General features: G+C 40.9%; 1 protein-coding gene across 1 annotated transcript; it reads right to left on the bottom strand.

The window, feature by feature from the left end:
* Nucleotides 1–227: 227 nt before the first annotated feature.
* Nucleotides 228–26,907, bottom strand: LOC131592397 (sodium-coupled monocarboxylate transporter 1-like). The gene is made up of 15 exons (XM_058863872.1): nucleotides 26,245–26,907; nucleotides 24,155–24,220; nucleotides 20,198–20,249; nucleotides 18,621–18,688; nucleotides 17,592–17,746; nucleotides 16,055–16,195; nucleotides 11,925–12,054; nucleotides 10,334–10,422; nucleotides 8,864–8,976; nucleotides 7,496–7,563; nucleotides 7,119–7,205; nucleotides 5,910–6,103; nucleotides 4,609–4,712; nucleotides 2,811–2,896; nucleotides 228–1,335 (listed from the first exon to the last, which is right to left on the bottom strand). The coding sequence occupies exons 1-15, from the start codon at nucleotides 26,575–26,577 to the stop codon at nucleotides 1,204–1,206; spliced, it is 1,818 nt and encodes a 605-aa protein (XP_058719855.1). The 5' UTR covers nucleotides 26,578–26,907; the 3' UTR covers nucleotides 228–1,203.

Below are 26,907 nucleotides of genomic sequence, written 5' to 3'. Positions count from 1 at the left end.
ATTGTCTCACATGGATAGGCTGTTAACCTTCTCTTGGCAGCCCCACCAGAGGATAAGCCATTCCATAAGCCCTGCAGCCCTGGAGAAGCCTTCGGAATATGACATCCTCTGTGATCCCTTCTCCATCCTGGAGAATTGTTCAGGGGGCTCTGCATGCCTGCCAAAACACAGTGTGCACTTGCCTGATCTGAACCCCCAGATCTGAATCTTGCCTGATCTGAATCCCCAGAGTGGAAACAAGTACAGCAAGAACAAAGAGGGCTAAGGCTTCAGCTCATAGCTCTGGAGAGAACTGCTGTGGCAACTGCAGATGCAGCCTTTACTCCTGTCCAGTATACCCAAAAGGGAATCCTCTTTACTGATATCTCTGCTGCACTGTGCCCAGCTCAGTGCAAAAGCAAGCCCAGGCCAGCAAGCTGGGCATGCAGTAGAAGGCTACTGTGGTTCTGGACTATGGCACTGAATAAAAAGTTTAAATAGATTATTTCCTTCATGAGGACCAGCTCTGTAAGGGCAAGACAGGGGACAAGACGGAGATGGGGCATGAAGGGAAAGACAGCACTGACTCTTGCCTCTATTACCACCACCAAAGTCACTCTTGCAGCTCCCAGCAGTAAGCACAGAGGAGAGGTACAGGTAACCAAGAAACAAGTGGGTTAAAAAAAATACAGACGACAAAACCAACAAAATAAATATGCTCTCAATCAGTTCTACAGAGGAACCATGTAGCACTAAATATACCTCCCATACAAAAAAAAGACTCACTGTTTCTTGCAATCTGATAAGGTCCCACACCCTAATCTCTTCATACTTTCAATGCCTTAAAAGAAAAAAAAACAAGCCAGAAAAAGCAGCCATGTCTGGGTGAACAGTACTCTTCCCAAATAAAAAATTCACTCTGACGATGAAATGAGATTAAAAGCAGATCTTTTCCAGGAGGCTCAAGAACATCAGGCAAATATTTCACATAGAAACATTGCTTTAGGTTCTGTCAATAAGAGCCAGAGTGAGAGAGTGAGGAAGTGCAAGAAAAACCTGATTCCTTTCTTGACTAATGTCAAGGTCATGCAAAGGTGATAGTGCCACAAAGCTCAGCAGATGCCTGCCCATGACCCCAGTAGAGCTGGTAACTGACCCAGAACAGGAATGTCAACAGTGCTTTACATGAACAAAACTGTCCTCACAGTCTGACATGGCCTTGTGTCATATATGAAGACCATTGACTTTGTTCTTGTCACTTGCAACATCCATTTCAATGTGGCTGAAGGCAGGGTTGTCAGTTCCTTCATCTGCCATGGTAAATGGTTTCCAGTTCAACACTTCCACTTTCTCTGGCTAAAAAACAAAAGACAAAAGCTATGCTGTGAAACAGAGGAAACAGTCTTCCTCTCTTTGACCTCTTTTTGGCCAGCAGAGTCAGGCCTGACATACAGGGTGCCTTGCAGAAAAACAGTTTGCTTGCTGACAGCACAAATACTCATTGCAGTAGATGGTATTTTTCTAGGGGCATGGAAAGTTTTGTATTGCATAAGGTACTAATTGTGCAAAATGTCCTTGTCACACAAAATATTCTTATCCTGCAAATTGTCTAAAGTGGTTTTGTGTGTGCAAAGTTCTAATTGCTGTTTTCATGTGTAGCGATATGTCATCACTAGGTCTTTGAGCTATTGACTCCCAACCCTTCATCCTTGCCCCATCTGTGACAGGAAGAGCAGATTAACATGCATCATTGCCTTGATGTTGCATTTCTGTTAAATAGAATGAGATATTGAGCTCTTCATGTGCAGAAAGTTGCTTAGTTAGCTCTAATTCTTTTATCTCATCAACTTTCTGCATTATTTGTGATGCCAGCACTTGTTATTCAGCTCTTAGCCATATAAGAGATAAGATACTTGTTTCTGATTCCAGGCATAAAATAAGTATGGCTGTGGACATTAACTTCCATGTGGGTGGTGGATTGTTTTTGGTTTTTTTAAGACTTCAGGGATTAAATCCCCAGATGGTGGAAATAGATGTTGACCCATTAGAGAATGACAGTAACTGGATAGTTGATCTCCAGTACTGTGCAAGCAGAATTAGTAGCAAGCTGTATGGTAAAATATCCCTTTTTTCACTGGTGTTCTTATCCAGAAGCTGAAATGCATAGGATCATTTTAGAAGAAGCTGTCAGTATTGAGGAAAAACATTTTGCAAGCTAGACCATCTTAAAGATATGATTATTGTCTGAACTACTGAACAAAGCTGAGCTTGAATGTTCAGCTGATGATATTGATTAAAAAGTATTCTGTAGTTTACTTCAAAAAAAAAAAAAATCCCCTGTGTTTTCCCTTCTAATGGATGTTATTACCCAATATTTCCCCTTTTTTTCTTAGGATGAGAGCTAGGAAACAGATATACTGACTAGAAAGTTTTTCTCTCAAACAGTAGCCAAAGTTACAAAAAAAAATCAAACCGTAGAGAACACATGTTCACAAAGGAAGCTTTGCTGAGTCCAAGGTGTGCCTTGGGGCAGCTTCCCAGAGGCCAGTTAGGGAATATTTTAGCAGAAACATGGATAAACCTATCCCTTTTCTCAGTTGCTTCTCTGTTATTGACTGAAGTTAAGCTGTGGCGAAACTGCTTCCTTGCCTGTGGCAGCTGCCTTATTCCCACCTGCCTTGTGCTCTGCTACTGCCTTAAAGCAGATAGTCCTATCAGGCAGCATCAGGTGCTATTCACCCTAATTGGCAAAATGTAAACCAGGAAATTTGCTTGCATTTGTCCCCAAGAGGAAAGATTGATTTAAATCAGAGATGCACAATTACACTTACTTGCTCAGTTTCAGACCGTGAGAAGTTGGACAGGAAATCTTCCTTGGTCAGCAGGAATTTACGATCCGTGTTCTGCTTTAGTCCTCCTAAAAAATAGGCAAGTTTCATTCAGCCAGCTTTACACATGCAAACCCTGTGTCAGACCCCGGCTATGGGCACCAGGCCAGGCAAGCAGGACACGGTCATGCAGCAAAAGCCATCAAGCAGTCACAGACCTTAAGGATCATTTCTTTACAAAGATGTATATCCTGCTCTTCTCAATATATAAAATGATCCCTCAAAGTCTATTTGAAATGCATTAGCTATTTCCCAGTCTCCTAGATCCTCCTCAGATTTCCTATTTTGTAAAAAATTGAATCTGGAAATCAGCAGAAAAGAATGAATCACATACAGTGATGTCTGAGACTACTCTGCCAGTCCAGGAGCTGTGGCACCAAGTGCTACCCTGAAACCTGAGCTCCAGTTCTCAGCTCCTGTCAACAAGACTCCTGTCTCCAAACTCACCAGCAATTTATATAGCAAATTATTTAAGGGCATGCCCAAGATGGGGAGATGAGGGTTAATGGAATATCTGGGCATTTTTAAGGCATGGAAGATTAGCTGTTCTTGGGAGAGAAACAAGAGGTGTAGGTGCTGGGAATTAGCTCTGCTTGCCACCTGAGGCTTAAATGGAATCTTGCTCCATGAGAAGCAGGGTGACATTGTGGCTGGGTTAATTCTTTTGTGCTTCTGTTCTTGGGCCGAGTATTTCTCATCTGGATTTAGTGAGTTTTCTAGTTTTCATGCTTTGTTTCATGGCCTATAGGTAACCTGATCCCTACCTGGTATAAAGCAATGTTTGGGTTCAAGCATCACTACAGCCGTGGGAAGAGCATATGCTTGAAAGAAAGTGTGGAGGAAATCTTCTAAAAACTGAGAAGTAAAAGAAAATTAGATAAATGTAACTTGTGCTTATTAGTTGCAAGGCATAGGGAAGTTAATGGAAGTGAGTTTGTCTACTAAGTTTGGAGTTTCATAGTCCTGGAGCTGTTGTGTATCAGTCTAAAAATTTGAAATCTAACAGCCTCAAAGATGAGGGCTGTTTTATGAACCTGGGGATATGGGGTAAAGCTGTGAGAACCCTGCTTTTTTTGCTGTTTCTGCCATGCATGAGGTGAATGACCTGGATGCAAAAGTGGTGAAACCATGGGCTGGAACTGAACTCCCCACTCCTACCCATGGCAAGCTGCTTTTTCCCTTTGCACAAAAGTACCAGGAAACTGAGAAAGAAGCTAAAATAGCCATGCAGAAGATCTGCAGTTCTTAGGCATGTTCTTGAGGAATGTGGTGAAAAGCATGCACTCTGCGGATGCAGACAACAGCCCCTGAGTGCTCTGAACTCACTCAAAGTAAAACTGCTTTTGTCCTCTAGAAGCATAGGTGTATATCTTTGCTCGGAGTTGTTGCCATGTTCAGGGACCAGTCTTAAACCTCCAGCCCCTGCAGGCATCTAATAAAACAGGAAAGACAGATGTCTTTTTTTTTTCTTCTTCTTTTTTTTTTTTTTTGCCCCTTAGGTTTTAAAATACGCTGTAACTTCTTCCTCCTTAGAGACTTGTAGTAACTTGCTGTGAGCAAAGATCAGGATTGGGATGCAGAAGCACCGAGGGGAGGAAATTCAATTTAGGATAGTAACCTTTACACAGTGTTTACAATAGGTTACTGGCACTTCCTGTGGCTCTCAGGACATCTCAGTTTGAAAGAGATCTGAGATACATTCAATCTCTGAAACTTTCATTCAATACTCTGAAACTAGTACCTGTTAGGAGACTGATAATTATTCCCACAACTACTGTGACAAGTGTCCCAAGTGTGCTGAAGTAGAGGTAAGACAAGGAATACCAGTTGTCTGCCAGGGCAGGCCTGAAATAAAGCAAAAAGGTATTAATCTCTCCTTTTCCAAACAACTTGAAAATGTTTGTTTCCAGATGTATAAAATACAGAGATACTTCTGAACCAAGCAACATGGTAATCTTGAGCTACCTCCATACAATCATATGTGCACTGAAAATTTGTTCCAAAATTTGCAGAACAAGTTCCTTTGTATGAGACAAGGCCAGTCAGTACAGTGAGAGTGAGGCAATGCATGAGACAGAGCAGGTAAAACAGGACAGTCCTGTCTCTGCTACAAATCTAGTGCACAACTGAACACCCCGGTTATCCGGATGAAGGGATTAATTTCTTTAGCAAGGGTGATGTTATTTAAAAGAAGGGACACCAAAAAAAAAAAAAAAAAAAAAAAAAAAGACAAGGAAATCAACCCCATGAAGCTCTAAATAGCCAGAAACAATAGAGCAACTGTCTTTACACCTCATTCTGTTCTTCCTGAGTATGTGCTCTGTTGCAAGAGGTGTTTCCCAGCAGCCAGGAGCAATGCTGAAGGGCTCATGTGAGAGATGTAGTCTATAAAACTGGATGCTGGGCACCCAGGTGTGTGTCAGGGTATCTCTTGATTGTACAACGCTCTAAGCTGTAAGGATCTGGAAACCCTAGAAATGAGGTTTTTCAGCTTCTTTCTGTTCCTGCTGTTCTCTGTATTGTCATTCACGTTAAATTTAATTGTGATCACCCAGAGTAAGACATTTGGCAGTGTCAGAGAGCAGGAAATCCCTTATATTGTGCCCATTCTGAATGTACTGAATAGAACTATTCTGCACAGACAAGCTGCTGTAGGTAGAGCTGCTAACTGGCATTTTGCCCTTTAACTGCCAATTACTCGATTTCATGCGACAGATTGTGGAAGTCAATCCAATAACTATAAATGATATCTTTGTTCAAAACTGTGGTCCACAGTAAGGCATGTCCAAGCCTTTGCACTCATTTGAACAGAAGCTTTTCAGATCAGTATGAAGATTCACTTTGACTTCTGTTGTGGGATAACTCAGACAAACTTCAGTCTGATAGGAAAAAAAAATAAAAATGGAGAAAACTTCTGCATCTCAAACAGTGTGGTAGATAAACCAGAGAAGGATACTTATATTAACCAAAATACTCTGCAGATGTGTGTGTTTCTTTAAAAAACATACATGCTTTGTTACTACACTTGATGAACTCATATACCTTTCTGCACCTGGTGTGCTGAAAACTGTTGTTAATGGAATTTCTGTTGATGTTAAATTTCCTGAGGATATATTACAGCCTGCAATCGAGAGATCGAGTGGCTTGGTCCTCTCTGGAAGTGGAGGATAAATCTGGGATCCAATTCCAACCCAAAGTGAAATAACGAAGCCACTGACAAGACCCACAAATGCCCCCTGCAAAACAAAAATTGAAACTTGGATTCACATGAAAAGCAAAAGATATTTGAAAGAAACAACAACAGACAAGTAAGAAATAGTCAAGATAATCTAAACTGTAATCTCCATAGCAGAAATTAAATAAACAGCTGGGAAGTGCTGGGGACTTTACTTCACTCCCCTTTGGGGAAATACAATGTTTTCTCCCACCTCCTGAGCATACCACTTTTTATTTGGCCACTGTCTTTACAACTGAAGGATAACTTTGGCCTGTATGGTGTATGGGAAAATCCTGCTTTATTTGAGGCCCTCCTTGAACAAATACAGAAACAATTCGTCAATTTTCTCATGTGACCAGTTTTAGCAAAAAAGTCTCTCCTATGTCAGGGGTAGGTGGGGTTTTGGCTGAGAGCTAGTAATTTATTTTTTTACTTTACTATATGTATATAATTTGCAACAGCAAAGAGGTAAAGATCAGTGATTAGTAAATCTGGCAAGATGATTGTTTAGGTAATCCTGCCAGACTAAACCATGAACCATATTAACAAAGTTTGTCAAATCCTTTTTTTGATGGAAAAGGTTTTTCCTCTAGAAATGATAATTTTACATATGGAAGCACTCTGAGAATACCCCAATTTGGTCTGCAAGTGCTTAGGCCCCATATTCCTGACCTGATCCCCATTTGCTCAGACAGGCCAGGATTCTCTAAGCCTACCGGTTGTTCATCTACATCTCAAGATGCATTGTCCCTGCTTCTAAAACTGGTTTTAAGAAATCCTTGTCAAAGTTTCATTTTTATTCAGATTATTTTCCCCCGTCTGGATGTGTAAATCTCTTCATGGGATGGAAATTCAAGTTTCTGTACAGCTCTCTTTGTCATTTCCTTGGGATGAGGAAGAAAGGGAGCAAGGGGAAATGTACCAAAGACATCTCCCTTGCTGCCCAACATCAAATTATTGGTGTGAGAGGGAGAAGGAGATGCCCAAAATTATCAATAAATTTTGGATGAACAGGTCTTTAAATTACTACTTACAGTTCCATTTGCAAAGGAGCAGAGGATTCCCAAGGCAAACAGACCTAGAAGGGGCCCACCAACCATGCCAAAAATGCTGAGTGCTGCCTGAGGAAGGAAGAAAGTCTGCTATCAGGTGCTGTACAAGAAAGGTAAAGCCTCCAAAGTGACGAGAAGATCTTCAGAAAGCTATTATGAGGCTTTTTTAACTGGTGCGTACACAGCTGCCAGGCCTTGATATATGGATGCTTAAAACACAGGCTGATTCATGAGCAGTTTCACATCAGTACCCGACAAAGAATAAAAACTAATTTCATAATGGTATTCAGCAATTATTTTCTTACATAATTTATTCTGGGTCATCCAACATGGGCATGAAAAAGCTGTCTGACACCTACCTGCAACAAGGCTCCCAGAAGAGATGCTACTGCAGCCATAGCAATGCAGACTCCACCATAAAACAGGCCTGTGTGTGAAAGGCAGAACAATGTATAAATCTGCCAAAGTTTGAAAAGCACTAATGGAAAAGTTTCTGTCTAACCCAACATGGCCCCAACATCTCCCAAATAAATGTGCTAACATCTGGAGTTTTCTAAGAGAGCCTGAAATGGCCAAAAGGTCAGGTTTCTGTTTACATTAGGGAGAGATCAAGGAAACTTGACAAAATCTTCTTTCTTTGTATTACTAAAGATTAGCTAATAAATGTCAGCCATATGGATTAGTCATGGTGGCATTAACCCACTTATTGTTCTTATTTCTCAGCTAATCTCCTGTGTCATTGTCCTTGTTTTGAGGAAATGATTTTCACTTCTTAGTCTAAAGTCTAGGAAGCAAAAGAGTAAATGCTGGCAGATCCCTGGGAGCTGGCACAGTGACAGAGAACATCCCAGGTCACCATGACATAGTGTCTCCTTCCAGGAGCCGTAACACTGGCTTACTTGTTTTTTTCCAGCTCTACCCTGATGAGTTTCACAGCTCTAGCAAGAGGTTAATCTCACTATTCATTGTGATCAGGCAACTCATGACACCACAAACAACATTTTTTGCATAAGCATTGTTTGCAATGTTTAAGAAACTCCTCTCAGGTGAAAATATTTAATACTTGCTACCCTCCCACCAGTCTGCTGTGCTCCCTGGTATGGGCTATGACACCATGTTGGGACTGAGGTATTTTCATTCTTACTACAAACACTTTCTTGGGCTACACCTGCAGCTGGTCACAGACAGTACAAGTAGCAGACATGGCAAGTGCACTTCACAGATTTAAACCATCTGCTCAGTCTAGTTCTGATTCTCTTTGAGTAAGCAGAGGAGCTAAACAGAATGACAGTCTGAGAGTATGTCACAGAAGATGTGAAATTTCTTGTTCTCTGTACTAGTTTTGGGATACAATGCTATTGCTTGCATAGCAATTTAAAAAAAAACTTGTTACAAAAAAGCTTCCTTTGCTTCTCATTTTTGACAGATAAAAGGAAAATAGCAGGTGTTTAAGTCAGAGGTATTTGGCTTTGTAGATTTGTGAGTCGATACCAAACACAGATGCATCTTTCCTTATTAAAGACCAAACAAGATGGTTTCATTTTTTCCTTAAACTCACTTGCCCCCAATTTATGTAAAACCTACGCAGCTGATCTTGTCTCCCCCAAATGTTCCACCAACATAGTCCCACTGGTGTGAATTACTTCTCCAGACATACACCATCATAAGCAAGATCTGAATCAAACCTTCACTTTGTAAAGCAAAAGCAGAAAATATGTTTTCCATACTCATCCCCATGGAAATCCATGACAGCTTCTTTTCAGAAAGAGATTTGAAGTAGGGCTTAATGAGGTCTTCAACAGTCACAGCGGCCAGAGCATTGATGCTGGAGGACACCGTACTACAGAAAGCAAGATTAATACAATTTTTTATATATTAAAAACTGAAATAATACATAACAGGTAGGTTACTGATACAGAGAAACTGCCACTGTCTAGAACAGTGTCAGAAAACTAATGTAACTGCTGCATAGGTCTAAATAACTTATTATTCCAGAGAATGCAGTAAACAGCTTAGAAAAAAATGTTTGAAGTAATTATCCTTGGTAAACTCAAGGCACATACTGATGAAAAGTTGGGCTGGGCCTGGAGAACTGAATAGAAATATCTACTAGATATAGCTAGGCTGTAAACACTACTAGTATACATGATACCTTTACAAATGATCTACAGTATATATCTGGGTAGGAAAAATTCTCAAATCACAGTTTACTTTCAATGCACTCTCAGAGGAGGATTCAGATAATCTAATTATGGTCACCTAAAAATTAGGCATCTAGTCCAAACGGAACTACTGTAGATTCCCTGTGGGATCAGAGAAACCAGCACTCCTAAGGCAAAAAACAGGTGATCTTTAGTCTGTGTAAAGATCTTTAGATCTTTACCTCTTGCTCTTGCAAGCCACCAGCTTTTATTCAGCAGGTGATACAAATATTTTGGCTGTTCCCTCTATTTATGTAGCTACAAGTATTCAGAATAAAAAAAATAAATATATTCTGGTGTCACATTTGTAAGTTTCTTCATTTCTATCTGCTTGCTATTGCTCAGAGCCTTCATTGAGAAAGACAATGTTTCTTAAAGATATTCCTTGGAAAAGCTGAACAAAACACTCCCCAGTATGGGATAGAAGGGTATCAATCTGTCTCCTACAGTACAAATATATGGTGATTGTTGTTTCATGGGATTCATTCAAGGCAATTGGAAGCCCAGGAACCCTGGAAAAGAGGTCTCTAAAGATCAGGGGTAAGGAAAGGCAGATGGCTTTGAAGTTATGCGGGTTTGAAACTGGAAAATTAGATGAGCAATAGGAAATTTCCCCAACTGTAGGTATTTGGTGTAACCAACCATCTACAATACTAAAAAATTCCTGTAGCAGATGAGCTTTAAAAGCACAGAGGAGGATTTTTTAGTGTTTTATATGACACGTGGCTAGCTGTTTCCTCATGTTGTTAGTAGGGAACTCCAAACAGCTTTGAGTCCTAGGACCCAAATATTGGAAACCATGGATTTTTAAGCTACATCATCAAAGAGGTCATAGCGATTTTTTCAAATAATAGAAATTAGCTAGACAAAGAAATAAGTACAAATGGTTTATAGTATAAATATAGTATAAATATAGTATAAATATTGTACAAATGCAACTTTAGCTCTAACCAAAAAGGGGAAAAAGAGGAAGTAGTTTCCAGATTATTAAATTACCTTAATGTCCCACTATAGGCACTAGCCACAAAAAGCCCCGGCACTCCTGGAAAATCACGCATGATATCCAGCACTAGGAACGGCATTAGCTGAAAAGTTCAGATTAAGAAGTATTACCATCTTGTGCTAATTTTTCATTTTATCACTGTATTGTATTTTACAGCCTTCTCACCAGTATTCTGTCCAGCTGTTCTAATTTTTAATGCCCTATCTTACCCTATTTATTGATTTTTTTCAGAGAACAACAATCCTAAAACATCCACTAGAGTTACAGAGAGTCTGTTGAGACCACCTAGCTGAGGTGCCATGTCATCAGGACCTTGGTTTCCAGCAACAATTGTAGAGGAAGCTAGGGCTGGGTGGCAGGTAGTCTGTACTGTACATCATTCCCTTGACGGTGCTGGGTGCCACAGATGCTTTTTCTGCTCGTGACTCGACAAAAAGGGGATTATATACAGTCCAATAATTTCAGATATTAGCACCTGAGAACAATTTCCTTATTGGAAACTGTCTGCCATTTTATGGCATTTGCAAGATCTGAGTGCTGGAAAGAGAGAGGAATTTGAAGATTTTCTTCCTATGAAACTTTATATTTTCACAGACAAGATGATATTTTTAGTATCTTGCTTTCAGTCTCTATCAAATTAATTTCACTGATAGCTACAACTTAATTTCCTTCTGGTTTCCACCTTGGCTCTTATTTTATTCTACCCTTAAAGACCAAGTGGTCCTGCCTAAGTGCTCCACTGTCTGTGCTCTTTTCCCGGCTTTCCAGCTACTGTCCATTGGACCATTATCCAGAGCTTGTGATTATCTTAGACTTAAAAATGCAAATATTTTTATATAATAAAATAATGAACTTATTTGATTTCTTTGGGCCCTGACTCTGGACAGTCTACGGGCTGCCAGAACTCTTGTTCCTCAGGTAAATCTGCTGCTCAAGTTCTTTTTAGGGAGAAGTTATCATCAGTGGTGAGGTGGTTTCTCTGCAGCACAGTTTGATAGCCCATCTCTCCTCTGAAGGAGGGAAGGATTCACCATCACTAGCAAAGACCTGCCCTCTGATAGCCTTCCTCCAGGTGTATGCTTTGGGCATAAGTATGTTTTGAATCTGAAAAGGATTTTGCCTTCATCAGCCCAGAGGAATTTAGGTTGGATGACACAAAGCACCTCACCAGGACCCACAGTCACTCACAAGGGCACTGCTGCTTTCTTCCCCTCACTTCTTTTCAAAGCAGTTTCATGCAATGCTGGCATTCCTGAACCCATTTTGAGTGAAAAACCCACACATTTGCAGAGATGGGTGGACTGAGCACTCTCTACATTGCAGCTCTCCCTGCTGCCCGCCCTACAAAGCGCTGAGGGATTTGCAGCTCCAGGATAGCTGGGGAATGCAGGGACTGAACAGTGCCAAGGACGGGTCTGCTGCTTTCTCCAGGGTGTTCCCTCACACTGTGGTCTCAGCCTGACACAGGATTCCAGCATGTCACTATTTCCAACCCCCTGACTCCTGAACTGCCTTTGTCTGGTTATTATGGCTGCAGAGAAAGGATACCCTTCCACCACCTTTCCCCGAAATGTGGGGCCCTACCTGGTCGAGTGCCGACACCTGGTTGGACGTCCAAGGGTCACAGTGTTTGTAGATGGAGTAGAGGGACAGCCCACACAGTGTAGCACAGGCCAGGATCGCCCAGAGTCCCACCAGGTTGATGTAGAGGGACCTGCACCAACACACATGGAAATGCTATGTTAGAACTCAACATCCCACAAAGACCTTGCCAGGGCCACGCAAGGAAGTGCCCGCGCCTGCACCGAGGAGACCCCTGGTCAATCACCATATGACTCCCAGCACTCCACCTGGAGTGAGGTCACATTTCCAAATGTACAAATGACACTTCTGGTTTTGGTGTCGCAGTCTGAGCACTTGTCCCCTGACAATGGAGTTGACGGGAGTGAAACAGCAATCCCCACATTTCATCATGTGTACAAGTTGTACATTGCAGGCAGCAGGCCAGAGGATGCTCTCTCCCCCATGCCACACCCCTTGACAAATGCCAAGCAGATTTGTAAGGCAGGGTGCCCCAGATCCAACTGTGGAGTTATAGTCAGCACCAGCACTCCTTTGCCTCTGGAGCTGTAGGATCATGCTAACACAATGCTGGAGCTGCCCTTGTAAAGCTACAAATCCCCCATTTCCTCCTGAGACAGTCTCTGTGGGAAGCAGCAGTGAGAAACTGGGGCCTGGGAACTGGTCTGGAGCTACCTCCGGCTGCTACTTCCAGAGAGCAGGGATTCTCAAGAAGCCAGGGCTTCCCCTTCATGATGAGTCTTGTATCATCCAGAAACTCCATCACCTCCCCACGTCCTGATGCAAGCTTCAGCTTCAGCTGATGGTGAGACCAGAAATGTGTTTTCATCAGGCAATAATGCTGCCTATGCCACACAACAGGTGGCTTCTATTGGCAGCGAAAAGCACATAGTTTTCCTTGCTCAGTGAGGGCTTTTGTTTTCCATTTAAGTCTCTAGTTTTCTCAAATGTGTCTAAGCTCTTGAAATCTCCTGGGTCACAAAGTTCTTCTTGCCTACGGTGGTCATTTCAAGCAAACATACCCACTGGGAGCAAGGCCTTGAAAAACAGCGTTCCTTTCCAGCAGTTGCCTCCTGGTTATCTGTGTATCACTGATAGTGATTTAACTTCCTGACAGATCACATACTCTGGGCCTGTGCCAATCTGTAAGATCTCCTCTGGGAGGACATTTGGTTTCTGTGCAAATATATCCATGCTTCCAATCCTTCAGGAGGCCTTTTAGTGCTTTTTGTTCCAAAGAAAGCAAGGGTCTACAGCCTTCGTATTTCTGTAGAGGACCAGCAGGATGAATGAAGAAGTAAACCCAACTTTATAAGCCTTGTTTACATTGAAATTGAGATTTTCAGAAAGGCATAATGTAGATTAACTAACTGAACTATCAGTTTTATACAATAGAAAAGTTATTGGCAAGCACAAACTCTTAGAAAAGACCTATTTAAATAAAAGCTGATTTATGAATAGTAGGGGAAACTCTACATTTTTGCCTTGTTTTTGCAATTAGGGGTGGTCTAAACACAGAGCCAACAGGACTTTAAATTTCTCTCTAAACTAATTTAGTAAAAATGAAGCAGTCCTCTTCTCATAGACGCTTACATATTGATTGGATGTCTTGAATCCACTTAGCTGAAGCCGTTACTGCACCGCACTGGCATAATCTATGTTGATATACAGCACCCAGAAACTGATATAGCACAAAATCTAACCAATGACTAAAATCAATCCAACGCTTTTGAACAGATGTAATAGAAGAATTAGCCTAGAGACTGTAGTGAAGATTAGAATGTCAAGAAGAACACATAGAAGCAAAATTTGTTTGTCTTGTTTTTAAGCAATTCTTGTTTTTAAACTGAGTCAGTGTTTGACAGAGAGCTGGTTTTTTTCCTTCTCATTTACATCCCAGCTCATGGAACACCCTATGACTAAGCACTGGAGAACAATAATTGTAGCACTGTTGGAGGAAGGTGTTTCCATTAATTCTGCATGAGTAACATGGGGTGGAGTTTGGGTGAAGTAGGCATTTTGACTGCAGAAAGCTTATTTTCAATTGTTTGTTTCAGTCTGGCTCTAAGAATTTAGCACTGAAATATGCCAGCTGATGATCTTGGAAGGAAAGTAGCAAAAATGTGTTAGTAGCCCATATTTTTCTGACGGTGTAGCTCTCCTGCTCTGAGTGCCTCTTATCATTCAGATATAAGCATTATGTTCAATTTGCCTAATGAACATTCGAAGATGACAGAATGTGCTCCTACCTAACAGTGTTTCTTGAATGGGGTGAAATCCTTTCCCAAAGCCTGAGAAAATCCCTGTTCTTGTGCCACTGTTAAAAGCCTTCCCAAAACCTGCAAGTTTGGATCTGTGAAGGAATTATTTTCTGAGCTCTGATGTGATACTGTGCTGTCTCTTAAAAAGCCTTATAGTAAATGGCATGGGGGTAACAAAAACCTATTACTTGGACCTGATGACATTTTGCACTTCTGTGCACAGATTAAGTGACAATAAGAGGTACAGGCCAACAACATGACCTGCCAAATGTGTTTAATTACATTTGAAAATTAACTAGATAGTCACCACAGAATAGCAGTGTTTATAGTTGTGGCAAGCTGCAGCAATTATGCAAAATGATTTCTTCATGCAGAGCAAATATCTTGCACAAGTGAGGCACAAGTAAGATGCTATGGAGTCCAACCACGCATGCCAGCAGGACAGGGTTCTACTGATTAAGGCTCCACAACCATCAACATGAGAGCCTAAATTCCATCCAACAGCCTACAGAACCAGACAGCTTCCAGCCCTGGCCAAAGCTTCTGCAACAGCTCAGAAAACCTACCCTGAGGCTGCCCTGGTGTCAGATTCCCTTTGGTCACACTCTGCCTCTGAGACATTCTGGAGCTGTCTCTGCTCTCAGAGAGGGTAGGGAGGGTGCAAGAGAAGGGCACAGCCCCAAGCGGAGCAGGTGATGGGAAGAACAGCCTGACTGGCACACAAATCTGGCACAATGTATGTGTCTGTTCTCCCATACACAATCATTCCAGGGAGATGTGGGATGTGTCTCTGTAGTGTTGAGAACCTAGAACCAGCCACGTGCCAGAGACTGCAGAGAAGCGATCTGGTGTGCTGGAGATGTGGCAGGGAACGCTGAAGATAACAAGCATCAGCTCATTCCGGTCTGTGGCACAAATGGCTGAAAAGCAGATTTTCTTTACTGATATAAACAAAATATTCCACTTGTAAATGGTGTGTGATCTTGTGGCATTTTGCTAGCTTTATGAAGGGAAAGACTTCATAAATCTTCTCTGTAGGTCACTGTACCATAGGATGACAGAATGTATAGGGACTATGGTTATGATGTGTGCTTCTATATTTCTTCTATAAATGAACTTCATGAGATCACTAGTAATTCTTAAATCCTGAGCTGTGAACTAATGCAATGATACTAAAGATAAAGATAAGATAATAGAGCTAGTAAATATACTCCATTCTAGAGTAAAGGCTCATCAGAAATGTTTACATTCAAGGAAAACATAACCCTCTGCCAGTTTCCAGAGTTAATTCCTTAAAAAATATGTTGATGATTATTATGAACACAAAATACACAATTACTCAGTAATTTTATCACTGAATAAGTAATTTCTGGATTTTCTCATACCTATATTCATTGTTATGGAAAAAAGTTTTTATTCTTTACTACTACAATTCCCAAACAATGATTTAGGTTTAACAGAGCGGCAATTCAAGATACTTGATACGGCTTCAGTGTAAGTACTATAATATTTGATCTTTGGGTTGCGCATAAACTTAATGCAGCTATTTCCATATGAGAATACTGGCACAGTGAAACATTCAGGCACAAAGTTCAATGTAACAGCAATCACATGTAATTCATATACCAGTACTTATTGTGACAAATTTCTTCAACCTGGTCCACAAAACAAAAGGCAAAAGTTGTTAGCCTTTATAAATGTATTTTATACAGAAAAAATACCTCCACATTCCTTCTAAATAAGTCACTCCTATAAAGAACTTACATAAAGATAATAAAGAATAATAATAAATAATAATAAAGAATAATAATAAAGAATAATAAAGAATTAGCCACTGCTACACTCAGACAGTTACTGCAAACAGTAACTTACAATTTTGCGTGGAATCTGCTTTTGCATGCAATGTATCTCTGGACTTGAGACTGGTTAACCCCATATATACCACTCCAGGTGAAAGTCCCACCTATAACAATCGTCCAGAAGGTGTGCCTTTGCAAAGGATTGGGATCAAAGCTACAATGAGAGGAAAAAGAGAAACCAAATTCAGAACATGAAAGTATTCTTAATATGTAAAGACCTTAATGCTTAGAGGAAATAATTTCTCCATGCTTGTTCTAATACAAACGTTCTTAACTTGGCCAGATTTTGAACATTAAGTTACTCTAACTTTATGTAAAGCCACAGAAAGCAAATTTTAAAACTCAAAGCTGATATCCTGAGCCAATGAAGCACTCTAAACTGTCCAAAGGTGAAGCTGGAGGGCTTTATTTGCCTATAAACTACAGTCTTATGTAAGGTTGTATGATAGCTGTGATGGTTGTGATGAAATGATGCTGCAGTAAAAAGTGTAATGTGCCTGCTTATCTAGAGGGACATCAGTCTAACACCAGTATAAAGGTGTGTTTACAATCCTAGCCTTTGTGGACAGAGACTCTATAAAACATTTTGCTGGTTTAGCTTTAAGTAAATAGCAGATTTTCAGTGGCCATGAACAATTATTATTTTTAAATCAAACTTTAATATAGCAATAAATTATATTTATCTTGGTGAACATTGTAGTATTATTTCACCTATTACATCCTTTATTCCTTTTCTTTTTCCATCTGTGAACTCTGTGACTGGGAGAAGAATCAATGCAGTACAACCACTGCAAATGAGCCAAACAGATTGAAATAAATTATTACTCATAAGAAGAAAAAAAAATACACACAGACTAATTACTGAAGAATTTGGTGAAGAATTTTGCAGAACAACCTGATTAATATTGTGAACTGATAGACAAAGGACAAATCACAATACTTGTCATACTAAACTTTCACTAAGCACTGGGTGAAGGTTCTCAGAAGAATCTTGTATTCATCAAAGGTTCAATAACTTTTTTACTTGAAATGGTCTTTGATTCAACATTGTCAGAGTGAATATTCTTGAACTTGTAAAGTGATATTTTTAGCTTATGATTACTTACAATAATGGAGGGTAAAATACTATTAAAACTACTTTTTTTTTGTTTCAAAGAAAAGAAAAACATTTCCTTTTTTCAGATTAGGCAAAAATTATTATTTTCCCATTTGTTTTGGTCCAGTCCCTGAAATGCCAAATCAGCTGTTTGCAAATTGTAATTATAATACAAATGTGTTCTCTCATTCACCATTCTCTTTCAGTGGAATCCCAAATGTATCCTTAAAACACCTACTTGACAAAATAAAAAGGTTTTCTCTTTCCAAGATTTTGCATGGTGTAAAACCTAAAAAATATCCCTCAAACTAGGTAAGCTTGTTTAAAAATATACAGAAACTGGGTCACAACTTCAGCCTTCCTCCTCCCTCAGTAGCAGTTTAATTTCACAGTTAGTCACATGAGCTCTATTTGTAGGATTAGAGAGGCACATCCTCTGCAAGTAAAAACTCACTCCCAGAAGTTTAATCTTCCTCCGTGGTAGGAATCATTTACAATGCGTCCAATTCCCTCCTGAACCACCACAGCTCGTATGATCACAGACGAAAATCCAGCAACCATGATTCCAACCTGGAAAACGTCTGTCCACACCACTGCCTTCAGACCACCCTGCAAGAGGAACAGCACGTATCAGGTACAACAAGGCATCAACACTCCTGCTTTGTGCTCACATTCAACCAACAGAAACAATACCATCTGTATAATGTGTAATAGATGAATTTCATCTTCATCTTTAATGGAACTAATTCTGTACTAATGTCTTTAGGAATTGTATTATGAAAGCTATTCAGGACATCCTGGCCCTTTTATGAAGTGCATAGGAGTTTACTTTGGCCATACACATAGTTTAATCCAGTATTTCCTTCACCACATACTCTAATTCAGAAGTTGGTATCAAAAGATAAATTTTCAGACAGTGCTCATCTTACTTCTATATAGTACCACTAACTCCAGAAGGTATACCATTCATCTGAATAAAAATAAACATTATTCAATTCACCATATGCAAATAAATTTGCCACTGAGGTTCTGTTTCATCATTTCTAGACACTTGGTCAATTAACAGTAAATTAAAGACCAATCTGTTCATGTTCAATTTATTTTCAGTGGCTCTCTTCAACAACACACAAGACTTACAGCTGCATTGAGGTTTGACAAATTGCGCAGCAAAACCCTACTAGTTCTGAAGAAAAATCATGGGAGCATTTTTTGAAAGGGAAATCTATCTGTTTTGCTATTCTTTCAGCAACAACAGAAGTTTGAGTAATAACAAACAAGTAAGTATCATAACAAAAAAGATTTCATTTTCATACAGGCTGCCTATGCATTCAGAGAGGTCCCTGGATGAATAAGACCCTGTGGCTACACCTGTAAAATTTAATTCCATGGAGTAACCTGATTATTAGGCTACTTTTTAATAAATTTCATATTTGATGAGAGTGGTGAAAGGAACAGATTTTTCTCAATTGAAGGGCTCATGTACCAGTGTGCAGTAGAATGTGCAGACCACGCCAGTCGCCACCACTGCACCCCACAAGTCGAAGCCAGTGACTGAAAGAGAGGGAAACAGCACCAGTGTGAATGAGGCATTGGGGATAAAACACTTTAGATTGGTCAATTACTGGAAAAAGCTAGAAATAAATTAAATGCAAAAGTAGGAGGAATAAATGGCAATGAAAAGATTAGTGTGCCTAAACCATGGGATTCACCCTAACCAGTTCTAAAACTGAAACAGTTGTTACAGATTTGGAAAATGCTAAAAGGCTGAGATTTACTTCAGGATGTAGGAAGCTATTTGCCTTTAATGTGAAAGCTGCCAAACAACATGTCCAATATGTCCCAACTCAGGAAGGTTTTATAATACTTGTCCTTCCTTGAAACACCTGTGTAGTTGCTACCAAGCCCTTAGGCAGGGATTTAAACAAGTAAACAGTATGGGGGTTCCCCATAGAGAAAAGGTTGTTCAAGCATTGTCTGGAAGTAGAATAAAAGCCTTTCTTTTATTCTTCCTTCTCTTAAGGCTCATATGTTTCTGCTATACAGCACTGAGCTGTGGTTAACACACAGGTTGTCACTGCCCTAGCTTGGCATGCTCACCGGCTGCCAGGCAGGGCATCAGGGGGCTCCCTGACAGAGCCAGATTCACAGGCTAATGAGAAACACTGAAACAAAACTAGTGAAAAAGATAAGTTATTCTAGTTAGGACCCAGCTAAGTCATAGCTTGGTTTAGCATCTATTTGCCAGGCAAATATAAATATCAAAGACCCAAAACCCGTAGGACTTATACCCTGGAGGAAATCAGTACACAGAGTGTTGGGTTTTTTCTTCCTTTTTGTTCAATGAACAGGGAAAAAAAAATTCAATAAAAAGAAAAACTATGACTTGATTCTAGCCAAAATGATTAATTTTTTTATTTGCATTTTGTTATTCCCTTTTCTTGCCAAATGAACAAATTAATGGTGTCAGATTAAACGTTTGAGTTGGCTCCATAGAAAAGCTTTTGCCCTTTTAGAAATGAATGCGGCTCATTTTCAAATCAAAGAGTCATTGTGAAGTAGAAAATGGACATATTTAACTCAGTAAATATCACAATAAACATCTTAAGTTAACAACCTCTTTGCTGTTGACTTGGTTTTCCTGGGAAAACAACAGACCATATTAAACAGTTCCAGGCAGCCCAAAATCATATTTACAGAACTTTTGCCTTGCTCTCATCTTGAAGATTAGCACTTAACCAGAGGAATTAAATTTGTCTTTAGTGCCTGCATTGCCTTCAAAATTTACTTAAGTCTTCTCAACTTTTCTGAATAAGCCATTATCTACAGGCATTGCATCAGAGGTAAAGTAAATAAGAGCCAGTTTTCCCATAAATCTCTTCTGTAATTCCTTACAGGCAGGGATTAAGGGACTAGGATTATGAATTCCCATTAAAAGACTTCACAGTCAAGCCTTGAGCTATATTTTCAGGTGTTGCATTACCAAAAAAAACCCACCATACCAATACTATATACAGAAGAAATTTTATCAGTAGAGGAACAGTTGCAGTATATTCATCTTACCTTGATTTAGTGCTAAAGCTGGAGCATAAATGACAATACCAGTGTATAAAGTCTAGAGCGGGGAAAAAAAATAAAAAAAATATCAAAACAAATTTAAATTCCTGGAAAGGCGATAACTTTCTGAGATTATTTCTTTTCAAGCATTTATGTAGTCTATATTTCCTAAATGCATAACTGTTGACAAATAATTCCAATTAGAACACAAATATCTGAGGCTATTAAACTCTGCAGTCTCACAGCCTAGTGTTCTTAAAACAAATACCAGGGACTCTTAAATATAAAATCCATCTTCATCTTCTCCTGGCTTTTATAATTAACTTATTCTATTCCTTTAAAACTGCAAGGGAAACAAGAGCAAAATGAAGTTAATGAGGTTTACACATGGTTTGTCAAGGAATCTATTACTATCATTTTCTCAATCTTGAGATCAATATGCCTTTCAGTATACAGCTATAATTTGTGTGAGTAAGAACACAAAAGATGACATTAATTAGTCATTACAGATAGAGTTACAAGGAATTATAACCTTCAGCTTTCAAAATGAAGCCATACATGACTGTATTTTCAACCACAGTAAAGGTACAGACAAATCAAGGAGCTACACCATCTACCTTTGTGGGCACAATGGGATCCATACACTGATATCCTTAATTTCTTTGTATATGGTTTTAAATCCTGTTTGCTTTTTTAGCACTGTTATTACTGCTACAAGTTCAGCTGTGACATGGGTCAGGAGAATACAGTTTCCAACGTGCTGATGGCTTCTGTGAAGGTCAGTGGTCTTGATTCAAAGCATCTGGATGACCAATATGTTGTGAAGTGGCGTGCATCAGCTTTCCATGGCTGGACTCCCCTGACTTTACAGGGATGTGATTTGGGTATGGAAAACCAGCAGAATCAGGTGTCATCCAAGATTCAGCCAGCTTCTGCCCTTCCTGCAAGTGTCCACACCAGGCACAGGTGGCAAACCAGAGAAGCTAACCACTGAATTACTTGCCATGGCTTTTGAGCAAATGAAAACCAGTCCCCGAGGTGGAGCTCTACTACATGGCCAGTGGCTGTGCTGGGAACATAGCCAAGAGGTAACGGGAGTGAGCAGTTCTCTTGCTGTATGAGGAAATTAGTATGGAGAAGCTGCTTCACCCAGCCTAATCTAATTGCCCTTACCCTCTGCTGCACACCTGCTACAAGCACGTGCCAGAAGGGATAGGGCAGCCATTGGGGAAATAGTTATTCCTACCTGTGTGCTACTCCCTGCCAATGTGTGTGCATACTTGTTTCTCTCAGTGCCATGAGTCCTCTCTTGATTTTGAGATATAGCTTGTATGACATGAAAGCTGCCAGTTCTGACTAGCCCCTGGTGAATGTCTCCTCACATCACCTCCCAGCCAGCTCCTGACACTTGTCTAGCCCAGCCAATGTTTAACTTGCTGTCCATACAGTGACTGTCAGCATGCGCTGCTGAAACATAGAATCATAGATTGGTTTGTGTGGGAACGGTCCTTTAAAGAACATCTAGTCCAATGCTCCAGCCATGGACAGGCACACCTTCTACTAGATCAAAATGCTCAGAGCCCCATCCAGCCTGACTCTGAACACTTCCAGGCCATTGCACTTCTTCTCCAGGGTACCTGGTCCAGTATCCCACTATCCTTGTTGCAAATAATTTATTTGCAACTTCTTTATATCCACTCCAAATCTATCTTCTTTCCGTTTAAAACTATTATCCCTTGTCCTTTCACTACAGGCCTTGGTAAAAAGTCTCTCTCTACCTTTCTTATAAGCCCTTTTGGAAGGCTGCAATAAGGTCTCCCCACAGCCTTCTTTTCTCCAAGTTTAATAATTAGTCCCAACTTTCTCAGCCTTTCTTCACAGGAGAGGTGTTCTACCCCCAAGACCATTTTTGTGGTCCTCCTCTGGACCCTCTCCAAGAGGTCCATGTCTTTCTTGTGTTGGGGACCCCATATCTAGATGCAGTACTTCAGGTGGGTCGCACAAGAGTGGAGTAGACAGGGAGAATTGCCTCCCTTAACCTACTGGCCACACTTCTTTTGGTGAAGGATAGAATTGGCTTTCTTGGTTGTGGCCAGACTTTTTGGCTTGTGTCAAATTTTTCATCCACCACTATCTCCAAGTTCCACTCTGCAAGGCTGCTCCAAATCAGTTCATCCTTCAGTCTTACTGATATTTGTGATTGCCCCTATCCATGCGCAGGACCTTGCACGCGGGTTTGTTGAACTTTATGGGGCCACTCCTCAAGTCTGTCAAAGTCCCTCTGGATGGTGTCCTTTCCCTTTAGCAAATCAGCTGCACCGCTGAGCATGGTGTCATCCACAAACTTCCTGAGGGTAAACTCTTTCTCATTAGCTATGTCATTAATGAAGGTATTAATGACATACTATTAAATAGTATTGGTTCCAGTACATACAGCACTTATTACTGGTTTCCATTGGAATATTTAGCTGTTTGGATGCAATCATCAAGTTAATTCTTTCTCCTTCTAATAGACCATCAGTCAAACTCATACCTCTTCAAGCCTGTTAATTCAAGGGATTCAGCATGAGAACTTGTAGCTTTCTCATACACACCAAGTAAGTGTCAGAAGTTTTGAACCACCAGAAATTAAAATTTGTCACAATTATGATCACATTTTTGTGTCAATTTAAACAGAACTGTAACAATCTTTCCACTTCTTCAGTAGGATTTTTTTGGTTGCATTATTATATATCCTTTTCTTTACTTTCTTTTAAGTATTAATATTCACAGAAGAGTTAAAATTGCACCATTGAAATCTTGGGAGGTTTTCTTTCCTCACTAGTATTTAATTTATTCAGGTTAAATTTCAAGTGTTTGGCAGAGAAAGACACATACAGATCTTTGGTTAACTTTCTTGAGCACATATTTAAGTTGTATAGAATTATTTTTATCATCTTTGCAGGCAAAGATTATGCTTAGCTCTTCCAACTTATGCAACTGTGATGTATTCATATGTGCTGGTGAAACAATGTCAGGTTTCACACATGCCAGCACTCTACTTTTTCCATGAGCTTGTACATCTGAAAAAACCTGTAAAAGCTAAGCAGCACTGCTCAAATAAGTAATGAGCACTGCATTGGGAACCATCTTACTGGTCCAAGTGTGACTGCCCTGTAAATTTTGGTGTGCCTTAAAAAGTACAAAAATGGACAAAGAACAAGCATGTAACTTAGAAAGTTTTCTGATTGTATAGTCATTCTTACTTTGAATTACCACAAAAACCCACTTCAAAATTGTGAAAAGAACACATTTTTGTTCTGGTGCATTTGACATATGCTCAATGACATTTAAAAGCTGTGGTCCCTTAGTGACCCTTTGGAAAGGCCAAATACAGCAAACTACCAACAGTAATTTCAGAGATTGCTTTAGTTTAACATTCCCCAGGGCAGGAATTTTCTACTTCACCATTTGAAGACACCTAAGGTTTTTCCAGTGGTGGTGGTGCAAGCCCTTGTGCAGTGAGTAAATGGCAGCTCCTGACAACCTGTTTCATCACTTCTCATTGACCTTTGAGAATTAGTCAGACTCTGAGAATCCTCACACCAGAGGATGAAAACTGCCACTGTAGATAACTGGCGCATGTTTATATTTTGAACTCATTGCAGGTTTCTCCAGCAGGCAGGCAAATGACTCCTCTTCATGCTGCTGTCCTGTAGTGAAGGGTTGCTCATCTCTTGGCATGGTGCTGGTGTCAAGTGACTGCTCTGGGTATTCAATAGCGCCCACAGAGACCCAACAGGCAGACAGCCCAGCACCTGCTCCCCACCTCATTGCTGTGGAGCAGACCTTTGCTTCTCCTGCTCCCAGCCACCCAGGCATTGTGGTAACCTCATCAGCTGCTCAGAGAAAACAGCCAGTTACACCCAACCAAATAATTCTGGTGGCCCCGAGGACCACAGAACAGCTTTGAAGTTTACTTGCCGTTTGTATTATGAAAAGGACCGTCCCACAGAAGCGTAGATATTTATTAAATCGAAGTTCTAAATACTGCAAAAAAAGAAGAAAAAACAAATGCTTATATTGAATTTGGCACTATTGATAGGACTAGAGTGATGAGATGAGCAATGCAGAAAGAGCAGAGAGTAGGTTTTACATTTTCATGAATGACTAAAACTCCTAGACTCCCCTTGTTTGGTATCTCTTTCAACTTGGTTTGATATTTCTTTACAGACCTCACCACTGCATAATAACACACAAACAAGTGAAGTAGACATAAGCTAGTCACTATACAAGGGAATCTACAGAAAAGACCAGACATATTATCACAGAATCACTAAATATGCTGAGATGAAAGGAGCAAAGACATAAAAGAACCATCAAGTCCAACTCTTGACTGCACAGGGTAACCTAAAAGCTGACAATGACATAGCAGCCAGAAAATAGAACCTGCTAGTTTTGTGAAAGCAGAGAGAAAAAGAAAACATTGTGACTATTCCTACATCTTAGTCAGTTTGGAAACTCTGGTATTATATGAGTCCATCTGAAATGCTGCAAGAGAGGGCAGATGATTTTCAGTGGTCAGCAGCTTCTCCCCATGTTAATCTCACCTTCTGCACTCTCCAAGGCAGCCTGCTATATTCTACTGGTAAGTCAAAATTTAGCCTTTTGTGAAACAGGAACCCTCACTTTCTATCAAGCCTCTAAATGAGTCTGTCATGCTGTAGAGCAGATTTCTTACCACTATCTGTCCTAAAAACCCTCTTGGTGTGTGGTTGTACAGAAGAAATCTCATTTGTCTGATGAATCTGTTCAATCAACACAGATAAACACTGAAGTACCTCAAAGGGCTCACTCACGAGCTGAGCATTTAAAATGTGATCTGTGGACATGTCCACACAGGGAAGCAGTCTTGAGCCCCTGGACAGACACAAAAGGTTGTTAAAAATCTGAACTCTGTCCACAAATAGAATATGTATCTTTTATAGGTGCATTACTGATTCAAGTAATAATAGTGATAAGATAACCAGTGAGTTTCCCGTCATGACCATAAGCCTGTATTTAAAAGAGCTCTATTTAAGTATCATCATGACAGTCCAAAGATTAATAGATTAAAATATACTGGAAGACACCAGAGAGTTATGTTGTTGAATTCTTATCTAAATCTACCAACACAAATCTTGCTTGCAGCCTCCAGTGCTGCAATGTCTCTGTTCAGTGTAATAAAATGCTAAAGACCAAAGTAGCCAGTGAAGGACTTTCACCTGCACTGATGCTCCTTTCCCAAAGTCCTCTGCAAAAAGAGCAGTTTCCTTCCAAAACTGCAGCTAGGAACTATCTCCATGCAGGAAGATAAACAGGTTACATAAACATTCTGAATCAGAAGAAAGCACTGACCAGGTGCTTCCCCACCCCAAAACTCTCAGACTCGACCTGTGATTATCCCACTACCCCAGCTGTCTCTGTGCTGATTGCTATAGCTTTAATTTGCATGCTGGGCTGAAGACCAGCTCTGTCTTATTTTGGTGGAAGAAAGCATTTTCTGACTTCCCTGTATAATCGTAACAGAGAAGACACTCAGTAAACAACTTCAGGTGACAAGGGGTCTCTTGAAAATCTCTAGGAACAGCACAAATACATATTCTGAAAAAGGAGGACTTTTGTGGTTGCACCTAAGCTTAGAAACCAAACTCTGGTTCCTATAGTAGATGCTTTTGTGCTCTAGTTTGGGTATATTAATTACGGATGATTAATGACATGTCACCATCCAAGCTGCACTAGGATTAATCCACCTACTGAACTGAGTGTCTGGCATGAGGAAACAAATCTGGTATGACACACAGCTCCTGAGCTAAGGCAGCTGGGTTGAGCATCACCTGTCTGCAGAGACAGTGTGGGCAGACTTGAGGACAGAGAGGGTTGTAGCCTGCTCTTAGGAGTGAAGTGATACAGGACAGCCAAGAGTGCAGGGAATTTGGGGGAAGAGAATATGGAGGGCAGACATGTAGAAAGTAGGCATGAGAAGCCTCCCAGCTCCTTCCAGCTGGGGAGAGATTCTTTCCACTCTGCCTTACCTCATAGGTGCTGGTAATGCCCAGCCTGTAGAAGACGGGCAGGAAGATCTCAGCACTGCACAGCACCACCAGGGCGTAGGTGATGGCAAAGATGCAGAAGACGGCACCGTAGCGATAGATCTCAGCAGGGGTGCCCAGCACCGTGACGGCTGACATGAAGCTGGCGGTGAGGGAGAGTGCAACCGGGAGGGCACTCATGCTCCGGCCTGCCATGAGGAAGTCCTTCGATGTCTTCTGTCCCCCTCCCACGAAGGCATAGTAGACACCAATGATGGCTGAGATGAGCAGCATGGCCGCAAAGACCACATAGTCCCACACGGTGAAGCGCCCCATTCTACCGGAGGAACTCACCCTTGGAACCGTGAACCTTCTCCAAAATCAGAGGGATTGCTGCAGGGCTGGCATAAGCAGGAGGAAGCAGATGGGAACGGGTCCCCGGGGAGGTGACCCCCACCGGTGCTGGGGCAGGTGCGGTGACACCAGCGGGACAGAAGCAAAAAGATGCGATGCGGTGTCCGCGGATGGGCCAGGTGCGGAGCGCTGCGATGCAGTGTCCCCCTCCGGGACAGGTGCGGTGTTCCCCGCCGGGACAGGTGCGCTGCGGAGCGCCTCGGGCAGGTCCCCGCGTGTCGCCGGGGTGGGAGCGGCTGCGCCGGGAGCCGC

Source organism: Poecile atricapillus, chromosome W (genome assembly GCF_030490865.1).
Source record: "Poecile atricapillus isolate bPoeAtr1 chromosome W, bPoeAtr1.hap1, whole genome shotgun sequence".
Classification (NCBI taxonomy): domain Eukaryota; kingdom Metazoa; phylum Chordata; class Aves; order Passeriformes; family Paridae; genus Poecile; species Poecile atricapillus.
Note: the sequence above shows the minus strand (reverse complement) of the source record. Positions and strands in the feature narration are given on the sequence as shown.

Excerpts from the sequence above, each read along its gene's own strand:
- LOC131592397 (XM_058863872.1), bottom strand. The coding sequence starts at position 26,577 with ATGGGGCGCTTCACCGTGTGGGACTATGTGGTCTTTGCGGCCATGCTG. Across the intron at positions 4,713-5,909 it reads AGCACACCAGGTGCAGAAAG|GCCTGCCCTGGCAGACAACT; the intron begins GTATATGAGTTC and ends GCTTTATTTCAG. Across the intron at positions 1,336-2,810 it reads CACGGTCTGAAACTGAGCAA|CCAGAGAAAGTGGAAGTGTT; the intron begins GTAAGTGTAATT and ends TTTGTTTTTTAG.